General features: G+C 47.1%; 1 protein-coding gene across 1 annotated transcript in view; it reads left to right on the top strand.

The window, feature by feature from the left end:
- Window positions 1-14,916, top strand: part of KSR2 (kinase suppressor of ras 2) — a 404,388-nt gene that overhangs the window by 377,573 nt on the left and 11,899 nt on the right. The window contains exons 15-17 of the mRNA XM_049865565.1: window positions 4,811-4,907; window positions 6,451-6,584; window positions 14,304-14,435. Of these exons, the coding sequence (XP_049721522.1) occupies window positions 4,811-4,907; window positions 6,451-6,584; window positions 14,304-14,435 (363 nt within the window). The remainder of the gene's footprint in view (window positions 1-4,810; window positions 4,908-6,450; window positions 6,585-14,303; window positions 14,436-14,916) is intronic.

Genomic DNA, 14,916 nt, shown 5'->3' with positions numbered 1-14,916 from the left:
CTTGTAGGCTGTGCAGGAGTTGGGTGTCTATCCATAGGGCAGTGGGGAGCCATTGAACAGTGTTAGCGGTAGAGTAACATGGTCAGCTTGGCAATTTGACATGGTCACTTGGTGAGCTGGGTGGGGAATGAATAGTCAGTCAGACTGGAGAGTGTTATTATTAGCGATGATACTATGTCCATATTATTCCAGTGTTCAGAGTACATGTTACAGTTACATGCTGGGCCAAATACTTCACTTGGATGATTTTGTTTCAACCTCACACCCACCCTGTGAGGCAGTACTTACTTCTCTACTGTATTAGTTTCTTCTTGCTGCTGCAACAAACTACCATACATTTTATGGCTTGAAACAGCACGAATACATTATCTGACACATCTAGAGGTCATAAGTCCAAAATGGGTCTAATGAGCTAAAATTAACAGGTTGGCAGAGCTACATTCCCTTTGGAGGCTCTAGGGAACAATCCATTCCCTTGCCTTTCCCGGTTTCTAGAGGCTGCCTACACCCCTTGGCTCGTGGCCTCTTTCTCCGTCTTCAAAGGCATCAACAATGGATTGACTCAGTCTTCCTATTATCACATCTCTCCAACCTCCTCTTCTGGAGTCAGACCTCCCTCTGCCTCTCTCTTTTGCCTGCTTCTTCACTTTCAAGAACTGTGTGATGATATCCAGCCCTCTCGGATAATCAGGGATAACATCCCCACCTCAGGCACCTTAGTTGTATCTGCAAAGTCCCTTTTGCCATGTAAGGTGGTATATTTACAGGTTCTGGGGATTAGGACGTGGATATCTTTGGGGGCAATTCTGCAGGCAAAATGGGGAATTCTTGTTCTTGCCCCTGGTCCTGGAGGGACATGATCTTTGCTGCTGAAAGATATACCAAGGGGTGTGTGTGTATGTGTGTGTGTGCACATACCGCCCTGGAAGTTACAGAGCTATGAAATACATCCTTGGGCACCAAAACGCCCTCTGCTGACCTCCAGATTGACTTCGATACTGAGGACCGCAGCCCTCATTAATCTTCATTGCTGTAGGTGATGGTGGTAGTGACATTACAGCTGCTATTTACTGGGGGACCGTGATGTGCCAGGCACTCAGAGTCTCAGTGAAAGATGCTAGGCGAGAGGTTGGGGAGGCTTTTGAGAAGAAGTGGGGAGAGACAACACATGCGGGTTAAGAGCGTAAGCTCCAGAGCCAGGCTGCCTGGGCTTAAATCCCAGGTGTGCCTTGAATAATCTGGGGCAAGTTATTTATCTTTCTGAGACTCAGTTTCCTCCTCTGTAAAATGGAGTTACTACTGTATTTCATCCAATCTAAAATGCCATCAACTGGAATATGCTTTGTGTATTTTATGGACTATAAAGAAAGAACAAAACGCTGCCAATTAAACTTTGACCTAACAATGAGTGCACGACATGTTCTGATTTTAGAAGTGTTGAAATGTGAGGAAATATGCATCTTAGAATCAATGGAATCCAGCCTAATATTCAGCCCGTGGGGCTCTTGTCCATAGGGTAATGCCCGGCACTTACGAAGTGCTCAGTACACATCGGCTTTTATTTTTCCTACTATCCCTGTTTCCCAGTAAATAGTAGCTCCAAGGAGCCCCGGTAACACAAAGGTTAAGTGCTCGGCTGCTAACTGGAAGGTCAGCGGTTCAAACCCACCAGCCACTCCGTGGGAGAAAGTTGTGGCAGTCAGCTTCTGTCCCTATTGGGAAGTTCTACTCTGTCCTGTAGGGTCTTCATGAATCAGAATCGACTCGAAGGCAGTGAGTAATGTCACTGAATATGTACATCTCTTTAACCAGCCTCCATATCAGGAAACAGATATCACAGCCCCCGAGTCCTTCTCATACTTCTTCCAGCCCCTCCCCACCAAAGAGTCACCACTATGCTGACTTCTAGCACACAGACTAGTTTTGTCAACTCCTATACTTTATGTATATAAATGGAATCATTTTATTTGTGGCCTTGTGTGTCTGGCTTCTTTTGCTAAACACTGTGTATAAGGTTCTTCCATGTTTTTTGTGGTTAGCAGTAGTTTGATCATTATTGTACAATATGAATGTATTGTTATATGGTTGTATCACAGTTTATCATTTTTTTTTAATTGGTTCTGGTTTGAGGCTATTCTGAACAGGCTGTAGTAACATCCTAGTATGTATCTTCAGGTGAATATGAGGATACATGTCTGTTGGGTATATACCTAGAGGAGGAATTACTGGTCATGGGTTATTTGTATATTTGGCTTTAGTAGATGGGCAAAGAGTCCCTGGGTGATGTAAACAGTTAATGCACTTGCCTGCTAACCCAAAGGTTGGAGGTTCGAGTCTACCCAGAGGCAACTCAGAATAAAAGTCTGGCAATCTACTTCCAAAAAATCAACCGTTAATAACTCTGAGGAGCACAGTTGTATTCTGACATGCGTGGGGTCGCCATGAGTCAGAATCAACTCGACGGCAACTAGTTTCTGTCTTCCAAAATGGTATTACCAATTTATCCTCCCACCAATCAGAGTCGGTTTGTCCCACAACTCCAGACGTTGTAGGGTAGTGAGAGAAGCAAGACTTTAGCAGCTGTTGCTGGAAAGGAGGGTGTAAGGAGAGAAAGAAGGTGAACGATGGAAATTGGAAGCTTGCAACTTGGATGCCATTACTCTGAGCAGGAGACTCTGGGAGCCTTGAGGCCTGTTGTGATTATTTTCTCTGCTGTCTGCAGTGGCGATGGAATTTTCTGGGCTCTGGCTTCTAATGAGTGTAGGTAGCTGATCAAGAGTGAGGTATCCAGGGGAGGAAATCCGCCCACGGTCTCCACCGTCTCAAACACTTAAATGTCAGTATGGTTTAATTGGCTGCGCAGCCCACCCTGCTTCCACCTCTGTTCTAGCAGCCACAGCAAACACATGGCTCGGACCAGCAACAGGGGACAGCCTTGAGTCATCATGGGCGGCCTCCCGCCAGTTTACTGGGCCACTTCGGGCAGGTGAATCAGACTCCCTGTGAGTCAGCTATACCCCAGGAATCTCACCTTAAGCAGGTGAAGAAACAAATTGTAGTCAAAGATCATGGGCATTTATAGGTGGTACCTTGGTGGGCATGTGGGTGGGTGGGTGAATAGATGGGTGGATGGATAAATGGATGGATGAGTGGGTGAATGGTTGGGTGGGCAGGTGGATGATAGGTGGGTAGGTGGATGGATAGATAGACATTGTGTATATATAAATATATCATTTGTATATGTGCACTAGTGTGTGTGTTCATTTTATTGACCACTTACTGTTTCTCTTAATAGCCAGCATTTTATGAGTGCTTACTCTGAGTTGGGTACGAATAGGTACTTTAAACACCTGATTTCATGTGATTCTCCTAACAACTCTGTGAGGCAGAGAATGGTGGCCCTATTTTACAGATAATGAAACTGAGGCTCAGAGACGTTAACTCACCTGTCCAGGATCATACAGTCACTGAAGGACAGACCAGGATTCTAATCCACAGGGTCCCACTATAGACCCTGGTTCCCCTAACCGCCATGCTATGCTTCCCACCAGATGCCAGACACTGTACCAAGCTCTGTATCTCATTCAGTCCTAATAGTAACTTTACAAGGTAGGTATCATTAGTTCCCTTTTGTAGATGAGGAAACTGAGGCCCTGAGAAACTAAATGACCCTCACCCAAGGACACGGAGTGAGGAGTGGAGCTGGTATCAAAACTGAGATCCCTCTGACACCAGAGTTCACACTTCAACCACCAGGAAATGCGACCTCAGAAAAGTCTAGTGGTACACAACAAGGGCTTCTTAAACACGAACTGAATGAATAAAAGGTCTAGAATATTTTAACAATCAAGTCGTTGATTAAAAGAAAAAAGTTCCAGCTGTTCCTTTGATAGAGATGAAAAATTGATTTTCATGACGACATTCTTCTTTCAGCCATTATTTGATTCTATGAGCCAGACACTGTGCTGGGGGCTGAGACTTCTGTGGTGAATTTAGAGTTCATCTGCTCACGCATTCATTCACTCACTCATTCACTCATTCATTCACTCACTCACTCATTTGGTGACTGTTTGTGGAGTGCCTGCTTTGTCTGTGCCAGAAATTGGACTCCATGCCGGGAAAATGAACAGATAGCATGTGGACAACTAAACAAGAAGATGTTTCTTTCACTGCATAACGTTCCTTTTCATCCTGTCACTCATCCGAAACCACTGGTCCTCAAAATGAACTCAATGAGGCTGAAATAGTTTGAAAAACCTTCTATCTAGACAGGTGTCTGGTTTTTTTTTTTTTTTTTGGTCATCTCATTGGTGTCTATGCACACCTGTCTGTAAGCCTGAATACCTCATTTGCTGATGATACTTAATATACATCAGCTGTAGCTTTGCTGGTCTTTCATGATGGTCCCGCCACACGTACACACATTGTTAACTCTTGGTGAGTGGAAGCAGCTGGCACAACTGGCTAGCAGAGCGCTGTCTGAGTGGTATCTGAGGAGCCCAGAAGTTGTTGGTTTAGGCTCAGCTTTCCACCTGTGAGAGACTGGGCTCGACCGACAGTAGTGAATCCACTTCCTGACTAGGCTAGATTCTGACATGTCCTTGGATGTCAGAAATCGGTCATGGTCCTGAGAATCCAAAAGAACCATCTCCCAGACCCACATCCCTGAACCCTGTCTGAGGTCCAGCCCCAGCTCTACGATCTTGTAGGCATAACAGTGGTGCGTCCACTCTGATTTTTTTAGTAACTGTCGTGCATTGCCCTCATCTTAACACCTACCAACCATTTATCTTGTCCTTTTGTTTTCCAGTCTCTGTAAAGGACGGACACTCTATTCTGTGGTGAGGGATGCCAAGATCGTCTTGGATGTCAACAAAACTAGACAGATTGCCCAAGAAATTGTGAAGGTACTGTAGGCTCTGGGACCTCCTTCATGATCCTCAGAAAGACCCAGTCCCCACCTAAGAATTCCCACAGAGCTCCTGTGACTGTCTGGCTTCAGACCACCAGTATAAGCTTAAAAGAAATTAGACTTGGCCTGAAAAATACCAGGCCATGTGCAAGTAAGAATTTTGTGGAAATACAACCATTAGGAGTGGTCTGCTAATGCTTAGCTTCCGTTGGGTGCCTCCTCCCCATGATACTTGGATGTATGAGAGGACCAGGGGCAGGTATAAGCTGCTCAGCTCCCACGTAGGATCCCTCACCGCCATTATTGTTTTTATTGTTAGCTGCTGTTGAGTTGACTCTGACTCATGGTGACCTTATGTACAGCAAAACAAAATATTGCCCAGTCCTCATTATCACGAGCATGTTCAAGTCCATTGTTAAGGCTGTTGTGCCAGTCATTTCACCAGGACTCTTCCTCTCCCTCATTGGACTACTTTACCAAACATGATGTCCTCCTCCAGCAATTGATTCCTCCCAATGACATATCCAAACCAAGCAAGTCAGTGTCCTGTTGCGATCCACAAGGTTTTCGCTGGCTGTTTTTCTGAAGTAGATCACCAGGTCTTTCTTCCTCGTGTGTCTTTGTCTGGAAGCCCTGCTGAAACCTGTCCACCATGGGTGACCCTGCTGATATTTGAAATATCTGTGGCATAGCCTCCAGCATCACAGCAACACGCAAGCCACCACAGTGCAAAAAACTGACAGATGGGTGGTGGCCTTACCCCTAAAAAAAAAAAAGAACTAGCACCCTTGAATTGTGCTCCCATGAGTGCAAGCCAATCTCTGTCCATGGCTGCTGGGGAAACATCAGATTGTTGGGTGATGTCTTTGTTTAAAACAACTGGGGACATCCTGTGTTTTCTGGTGGGTGTCTCATTAGTCAGTTGTACTCAGGCTTTTATTCCCTATTGGAAGTGTTAGTACTGAGCTGCCAGAAGAAATAAAAATGTGACTACTCATAAAGGCAAAGAAAACAAATCTAGACTTCCACCCTTGAGCTAGACTTCCAATAGGCCCTTTTCCGTGTTCCTGATTATTGGTTCATGACAAACCTCTTGAGGAACTCGGTGTGCCTTCTGCAGTGATGTGGACTACGGTTAGACATAAAGAAGGAGTCCTATGGAGGAGTCATTCTTAAAAAAGGAAGTGGGGGAAGATGGTTAAAGGAATTCCTTTCCTCTGAGAACCTCCTACCAGATTTGGTCTCCACCCTTTTCCTTTTGGGGACATTTTTAGGAAACAGAAGAGCTGGCTGAAGACACCTGAGGGTGGAGGCAGATTTATGATGTGGGGCCCCTGCCTGTTCCCACTGTCATGCTTTCTTCCAGGCCAACTTCCTTCTCTACCTCTAAGCCTTAGTGGTTGGGCCCCAGGCTCTGCAGCTGTTGAGTGCGGTGCAATGGGGTAGGCAAGATTGCTAGACAAGAAGTGTAAACTCAAGCCAGGGTGGCAGCGAGTGCTCAGGTTTCCTCTGGCCGCTACCTGTGTCCTTTCTTGCAGGGGATGGGCTACCTCCATGCCAAGGGCATCCTTCACAAGGACCTGAAGTCCAAGAACGTCTTCTACGACAATGGCAAAGTGGTCATCACAGACTTTGGGCTCTTCAGCATTTCCGGAGTGCTGCAGGCCGGCAGGTGAGAGGTGGTAGAAGGGCCCAGAGGGGTTCTTGACAGATGACGTTGATGGGGGCGAAGTTACCCCAGTGTCTCTAGAGACCTGACTCAGTCAGTATTGGGCCTGAGGTCACTAAGCTAAGTAGCAGTCCTGCTATCTTAGTCATCTAGTGCTGCCATAATAGAGATACCACAAGTGGATGGCCTTAACAAAGAGAAATTTATTTTCTCATAGTCTAGTAGGTTACAAGTCCAAATTTAGGGCGTCAGCTCCAGGGGAAGTCTTTCTCTCTCTGTGGGCTCTGGAGGAAGGTCCTTGTCCCCAATCTTCCCCTGCTCAAGGAGCTTCTCAGGCTCAGGGACCCTGTGTCTAAAGGATGCCCTCTGCTCCTGGTACTGCTTTCTTGGTGGTGTGAGGTCTCCAACTCTCTGTTTGCTTCCCTTTCCTTTTATCTCTTGAGAGATAAAAGGTGGTGCGGACACGATAACTATGAGCCCAAGAGACAGAAAGGGCCACATGAACCAGAGACTTACATCATCCTGAGACCAGAAGAACTAGATGGTGCCCGGCCACAACCGATGACTGCCCTGACAGGGAGCATAACAGAGAACCCCTGAGGGAGCAGGAGAATAGTGGGATGCAGACCCCAAATTCTCATAAAAAGACCAGACTTAATGGTCTGACTGAGACTAGAGGAATCCCGGCGGTCACGGTCCCCAAACCTTCTGTTGGCCCAGGACAGGAACCATTCCCGAAGACAGCTCATCAGACATGGAAGGGACTGGACAATGGGTAGGAGAGAGATGCTGATGAAGAGTGAGCTACTTGTATCAGGTGGACACTCGAGACTGTGTTGGCATCTCCTGTCTGGAGGGGAGATAGGAGGGTAGAGAGGGTTAGAAACTGGCAAAATTGTCACGGAAGGAGAGACTGGAAGGGCTGACTCATTACGGGGAGAATGAGTGGGAGTATGGAGAAAGGTGTATATAAGCTTATATGTGACAGACTGACTTGATTTATAAATGTTCACTTAAAGCTCAATAAAAATTATTTAAAAAAAAAAAAAAAAAAAAGGTGGTGCAGACCACACCCCAGGGAAACTCCCTTTACCTTAGATCAGGGAGGTGACCTGATTAAGAGTGGTATTACAATCCCACCCTAATCCTCTCAACATAAAATTACAATCACAAAATGGAGGACAACCATACATGGCCTAACCAAGTTGATACACACATTTTGAGGAGACATAATTCAATCCACAACACCTGCCGTGCTATTGATGGGTACCCAGGCCATGACCTGATTCCTTTTGGGGCCAGCACCTTGTTCACCTGTCTTGTTAATGGCACCTTTGAGGGTGTGTTATTGTGCACAGAGCATCCCCAAGTCTTGCGAAACCCTTGCCCTTGGGCTTAACTGGAGGGTTCTTTTCTTACCCCAAATACTCATCTAGAAGTTGAGATTACCCAAGAGCCTGTGCGCTTGTGAATTGTAAATTCATATGAATTCATTGATTTACCTCAGCCCAGGGGTTAAAAGCGAGCGCTTCAAAGTCAGACCTACGTGGGGTCTAACTTGGCTCAGGTCACTTTTTAACTTTCTGTCAGCTTCTCTGAGCTGTAGTTTCCTGGTCCGCAGGAAAATGCTGGGTAGGACGATGCGTACCTGGTAGGGTCCTTGGGAGGATGAGATAACACACTTCCAGCATCTAGCACAGCACCTGGTGACATTAAACACTCCACAAATGGTAGCTGCTGCTGAGTTGTTGTAATTATTATTGATTTGCATAGGCCTCCCCAGTATCACTCAAGAGAATCATTAACCATCGTTAAGTAATTAACTCTCCACCAACAGTTACCGTAGAGCAAGCCACACTGAACTGACTGTGAAAACAGCTCCATCCTGAACAAACAATTGGTATCTCAAAAGATCTACCCGTGACTTTTAATTAGGCGTGCATGCGCACACGTACACATACACACCATACACACATACACCACACACGCCACACCACAGAATACATACCACACACCACACATACATCATGTAATACATACCACACACACGCCGTGCACATACCACATACCACATATACCACACACACACACCACATATCACACACAAACACACCACACACATCCCACAAGCATACCACGTACACACACACATACACACCACACATACATCACATGATACATACCACACATACACACTGCACATACCACATACCACACGTACCACGCACACACACCACATATCACACATAAACACACCATACATATCTCACAAACATACCGCACACACACATACACACCACACACACCACATGATACATACTACACACACCCATTACCCAGTACATATACACACCACACACACACAATACATACCACATACGCATACACATACCAACACCCACACACACCATGTACATACGCCACACACACCACATACCACGCACACACCAACATAACACACACTACACACACACATCCCACACGTGCACACCACACACTCCACACACACACACACATACACGGCACACTCTTCAAACCACTGATTGTTTCTCTCACCACACATCTTACAGTGTATGGTGTGTGTCTCCCAAAGGGGCCCCACAGGGTCTCTCATTTTACTTCAGTTTCAGCTGCTTTGGAAATGACTGATCTCTTTGAGGTATACCCCAATATGCCCCCAAAGTGAATTTTGTTCATGCTATATTATACCTTATATTTAAGTTGGCTCATCCAAAATTTGGCACAACTCCATCCAGCCCTTTCTGGGTGACACAGTAACGAACAGAAACTTAAGTTTCTTTGACAGGTTTTACTCCACCCAAAAAGAATTGACAGCAGCCTACAAAAATCTCCCCATTACCTGAGCTAAGAACAGAAAAAAAAGAACAGAAGCAGGCAATAAATAAACAAATAGATGAGCCAGTATGGCGGTTGTATAGGAGTTACACTGTAGAAGCTGGTCTTCCTTGGACTGCCCAGTGTTTGCTGGTAGGAGGTTGCATCCTCTCCTGTTTCCCAGGGCCCCAGTCCATGAGCAGAGGATACAGTTGGTAGCCTCACTCCTGAACCCAAGTCTTTGGGTCAAGACAGCCAAGGCCCAGCAGGTGTTTTCTTTAACCTGGTTCAGAGCTCTTTAGAAATGGAAGATTCCTCTCTCTTGGTGGCTTATCCATACTCTCTTCTTTTCTCCTTGCCTGTGGATTTTCCCCCAAGTGGAGCAAAAGGGGCAGGGCCTCAGATGTCCTTCCTTTAGACTCTTGGTTTTCTCAAACCACAGGAAGAGGAGCAAGACAGGAAGTGGCATGACTTGGGCATCCTTCCCTTTGGCTCATCCACGGAGGCCCAGTGTCAACCAGGAGAGAGTTCAACCAAGCTGAAGGCAAGAAGGCTCTAGCCTTGTCACCCATACAGCATCACTCCTGCCCCAGCCTGGTTGTCAACACAACCTAGTTAGTGTAAGGAGAGGTCAGGGGCTTCAACAACAACTCCCAACAAGTAAGTCATGTGGGAGTGTCAGGAGTAGCAGTCATTGATGCTTTCATCCCTGTTTCAGTTAGCTATTGCCGTGTAACAAAATACCCCAAACCTAATGGCTTACAGCAACAAGTTATCATTATCCCACATGGTTCTGGGGGTTGACCAGGCTCAGGCTCTCTCATGTAGGTGCAGTCAGATGGTGGCAGAGGTTAGTGTCAGCTGAAGGCATCCTTACTCATATACCTGGGCTGGAGGGCTAGGACAACTGAAGGCTGATCGGGCATTTTACTTCCTCTCTCTCGCCCTTTCCGTTTTCCCACAGCCTCTCCATGTGGCTAGGTTGGGCTTCCTCACAGCATGGCAGCTCAGGCTAATCAGACTTCTTATATAGCAGCCGGCTTCCTCCAGAGCAAGCATTCACAGGATCAGGTGGAACAAGCCTTCTTGTGACCTAGCGTCAAAAGTCCTAGAATATCCTTTCCACCCCATTCTATTGGTCAAGCAGGTCACTAAAGTCACCACAGATTCCAGAGATGACTTAGACTCCATCTCTCAATGACTCATTGCCGTTGAGTCTATTCCAACTCATAGAAACCCTATAGGACAGGGTAGAACTGCCCCTTGGGTTTCCAAGGAGCAGCTGGTGGATTCCAACTGCCGACCTTTTGGTTAGCAGCCGAACTCATAATCACTGTGCTACCAGGGCTCCTCGTCTCTCAATGGGAGGGATAACAAAGAATATTCAGCCATCTTTAATCTGTCACAGCCCCATAGCCATGCTGGGGAGAGGTGGAGCTCTTGGGGTGCCCTCTGAGACCCAAAACCTTTCCCATTTAGCAGACTCGCCTCAATAGTTTACCTCAAGAGTAGTGTGGGGACTCCACGGCACCCTCTGCAGGGGTTCAGGTCATGGTTGCTGCCTCCTTTTTGTAAACAGGAACCTCCAAACAATAAATGCTCCATGTGCAGATGGGAGCCCCCAACGCTGCAGCCAGAGACCAGGGGCACCCCCTAAACATGGGCCACCAATGGGCCTGATTGGCAGCACTGGGGGCTGGGTTACAGCCCCAGGTACAGGCATTGCAAGAAGCAGGGCCAATCATTTCTCAGAAGATAGGGGCTGGAAGTTCCCTCAGTCAGGCAGCCAGCCAACAAATATTCAGTGAGTGTTTACTGCGTGATCAATGACAGAAACTTTTTTCTTTTTAACACACATTTGACTCCCTGAGCCTCAGTTTCCTCACCTGTAAAATGGGGATGGGGCAGGAAATAATAATACCTACCTTCTGGGGCTGTTTTGAAGGATAAGTGAGACAAAGGTGGAAAGGGCTTAGTTTAGGGGTTTTCTCCCTAATGGTTCTATTTCCATAGGGATTAGCGTAGAATTCTAGTTAGGAATATCATCTGTGGAATTTTAAAGACTCGGGATCAAACAGGGCTTAGCTTTCTCCCTCTTACCTTCGGGACTTTGGGCAAATTTCAGAAGAGTTCTGAGCCTTTGTTTATAAATTAGAGTCGACTCCATGGTAAAAGGTGTGGGGGGGTGGGGGCTTGTCAGGATTAGCGGGAAGGACAACCTGGCATACATGTAGGCACTCAGCGGGACTTACTTGGCTCCCTGTTCTCCCCTCAGAGTTTGGGGTGTTGACAGCTCTAGGAGCTCAGCACGGGGGGTGATCTGCTCAGCCTGGGTGTAGGGTGGGGGTCTGAGCACCCAGACAGAACCCAGGGTTTCCATGGGAGCATGTCACAGGCATTGCTGCGTACAGCTGTTCCACCGTCATCTAGAAAAGGTGTCCTTTAAGATGGCAGAGCCATCGTGCCAGCCGTCCACAGGCTGTTATTAATCATAATAATAACCATAATGAAGATGATTTCGGTTTGTCACCAGTGGGCACATCCCCATGGGAACAGGTGTCTGTGACAGGCCTGGCTCCTGGCCCCCTCCCAGGCTGTACCCACACCCACCCCAAGCTGATGAGACTAGCGTGGCTACATTCCTCCTCTGACCCAGAGAGTCCGGAGGAGGTGGCCTAGGCACTTGGAAAGAGATGGAAATGGGAAGTGGGCCCTTTTTGGCAGCATATTCTCCCACCCCAGATGGCCTGGGTGTGCTAGGGGAAATGTTGGCTGGCCCATGCCAAGGCCCCTGTTCCTTGGAGAACATTCTTACTTTGGGCTCTAGTCTCAACTCCGTTTCAGAGTCCTTAGGATAAAGAAATACACAGGTGATAATTATGTCCAGTAATTATGACACACGGTCCTGTGCTGTACACTGCCTCAACTGAATCCTCACAACAGCCGTGGAAAGTACACACTAATGTGCCTATTTTGCAGATGGGAAAACAGAGACTCAGGTCTATCAACCTGTAAGCAACAGATTGGTCCTTAAACCCCTGCTGGTTTCCCTGATTCTCAGAGCAAGGGCTTGCTCGATGACTCAAGGCTTTGCAAGTGGGTTAGGATCCTGTTTTCTGGCCGAGGAGGAGTGTTCTCAGGTCTGCTGTATAGACGGGGCATGCTTCACCAGTGGGTCATGTATTACTAATGCTGACACACTCAAGTTTGGGACCATTTCCTTAATTTATGTACATTAGAGCAATGGTTCTCATCCAGGGGGCAGTTCTGGCCACCAGGGGACATTTGACATGTCTGGAAACATTTTTGGTGGTCACAACTTGGGGAGGGGGTGGTGATAGTGGCATCTAGTGAGTAGAAGCCAAGGATGCTGCTGAACATCCTACAGTGCTCAGGACAGCCCATGAGCCACAGGTGGCTATTTAAATTTAATTAGTTAAAAGTAAATAAAATGGAAAGTTCAGTTTCTCAGCCGCACCAGCCACATTTCAAAGGCTCAAGAGCCAAGTGGCCAGTGGCTGCCATATTGGAGAGTACAGATACAGAAATTTTAATCATCACGGAACGATCTGTTGGTCTAGAAGCTGCTCAGATATGGCAAATGTCATGATTATGGGATATGAATGGATGAGAAAAGAGTCAGGCCTGCTCAAGGTCACATAGCTAGTAAGCAACAGATTGGCTCTTAAACCGTTACGAGTCTCCCTGATTCTAGAAGCAGAAACACATTTGAGTGCCAGTTATGAGTGCTGTTGACACTCATACCTTACACACATCAAACCTTGCACAGCTCAGAAGCCCACCCTGGAAGAAATGTGGGACGCAGTCAACCTAAGGTGGCCATAGAGACCTTCATGCCAGGGGTTGTGGTCCCTCATGATCTCACCTTCAATGGTTCTAGATCTCTGTCCCCCTCTCCCCACTCCCACCCACTTCCCCTGTATTAACTGGCCCTTTTGTAATGGAGTCTTCAATCAGTGAAAATCTTATAGGAGCAGTTCTCAGATTTCAGTCCTGAGTGGAAACTGTACTTTTTATAAGACTTAGCGGTGCGAAGAAGGGAGCCAATATCCTTCCTCCTCTAGGAATGTATCCTAAGGAAAAATCACACACATGGGTGAAGGGGTAGATTCAGTTTATGTACCCAGAGATGTTCCTCGCAGCATTGTTTATAATGGGGAGGGGGGAACCTCCTAATGCCCATCAACAGGGGTTGGTTATGGACATTTTAATAGATACATAAAATGGCCCGATGTGTTCCAGTTACACCAACATTCTTTTGGTTTCTAGAATACCCCAAATGGGGCCTGCTTTGGACCTTTATTCTAGCTCTTTCTTCTACCTAGAATATTCTTCTCCTTGTTCACATGGCTAGATCCTTTATGTCATGTAGATCTTAGCTCAGAGTTTACCTAAGGTAAGCACCCTCTCGGTCTTTGACACATTCCCCTATTTCAGTTTTTGTAACATTTACCACTGTCTTTGTTTTTCACTGTCTATTTAATTCATTTGTTGCCTCTACCCCTGTAAAGTCCAAGCCCCATGCTGACAGGGACTTTGATCTTGTTCACTGCTGTCTCCCTGGTACTGAGGCTAGAGCCCAGACATAGGTGCTCAGCGTGTATTTGCTGAGTGAAGATGTAGAAGAGGATCTGAGGATGGTTTTGACCCTGACTCTCTCCCCAGCCCAGCTTTCTCTGCCCCTCTCATTGCATCTGGGTCTCAAGTAGACTCTCAGGCAGTGCCCGATGTGGGGAAGCCAGAAAGCCAGTGGAGGTGGTTTCAGACATGGGGTCAGGGCTGGGGGACTGGCCCTCCCTTGGCTGTGAAGTGGGGCTGGGATGGGACTGGCTCCCAAGCCCCTCACTCTGTTTATTGCTTCTCCAGGCGGGAGGACAAGCTGCGCATCCAGAATGGCTGGCTGTGCCACCTGGCGCCAGAAATCATCCGCCAGCTGTCTCCCGACACGGAAGAGGACAAGCTCCCCTTCTCCAAGCACTCTGATGTCTTTGCACTTGGGTAGGTGGGCTTCCCTCCGTCCAGCTTTGTCTGTCTTCCTGGGGCAGGGGGGCACTTCCCAAGCCTTCCTTCAGTGCTCTTGGAAGGCACAGGGCACCTGTCTGTGGGGAGGGTAGCTAGACTTCCAAGTGAGATTGGGGGATCTAAGTGGGGTTTAGTGGAAAGAGTAACTCTAGAGACCTCTGTGCCAGATTTCTACATGTTTTTATGACTGTGACAAGTTACCTGACCCATTCATTCATTTGTTTGGTAGGTCTTTACTGCTTACCTACTGTCTTAGTTATCTAGGGCTGTCGTAATGGAAATACCACAAGTGGATGGCTTTAACAAAGAGAAATTTATTTTCTCACAGTCTAGTAGGTTACAAGTCTAAATTCAGGGCATCGGATCCAGGGGAAGGCTCTCTCTCTGTGTGGGCTCTGGAAGAAAGTCCTTGTCCTCAATCTTCCCCTGGTCGAGAAGCTTCTCAGGCACAGGGACC

The sequence above is a fragment of the Elephas maximus genome, chromosome 22 (assembly GCF_024166365.1).
Source record: "Elephas maximus indicus isolate mEleMax1 chromosome 22, mEleMax1 primary haplotype, whole genome shotgun sequence".
Taxonomy (NCBI): domain Eukaryota; kingdom Metazoa; phylum Chordata; class Mammalia; order Proboscidea; family Elephantidae; genus Elephas; species Elephas maximus.
This window is presented reverse-complemented; position numbering and strand designations above follow the sequence as displayed.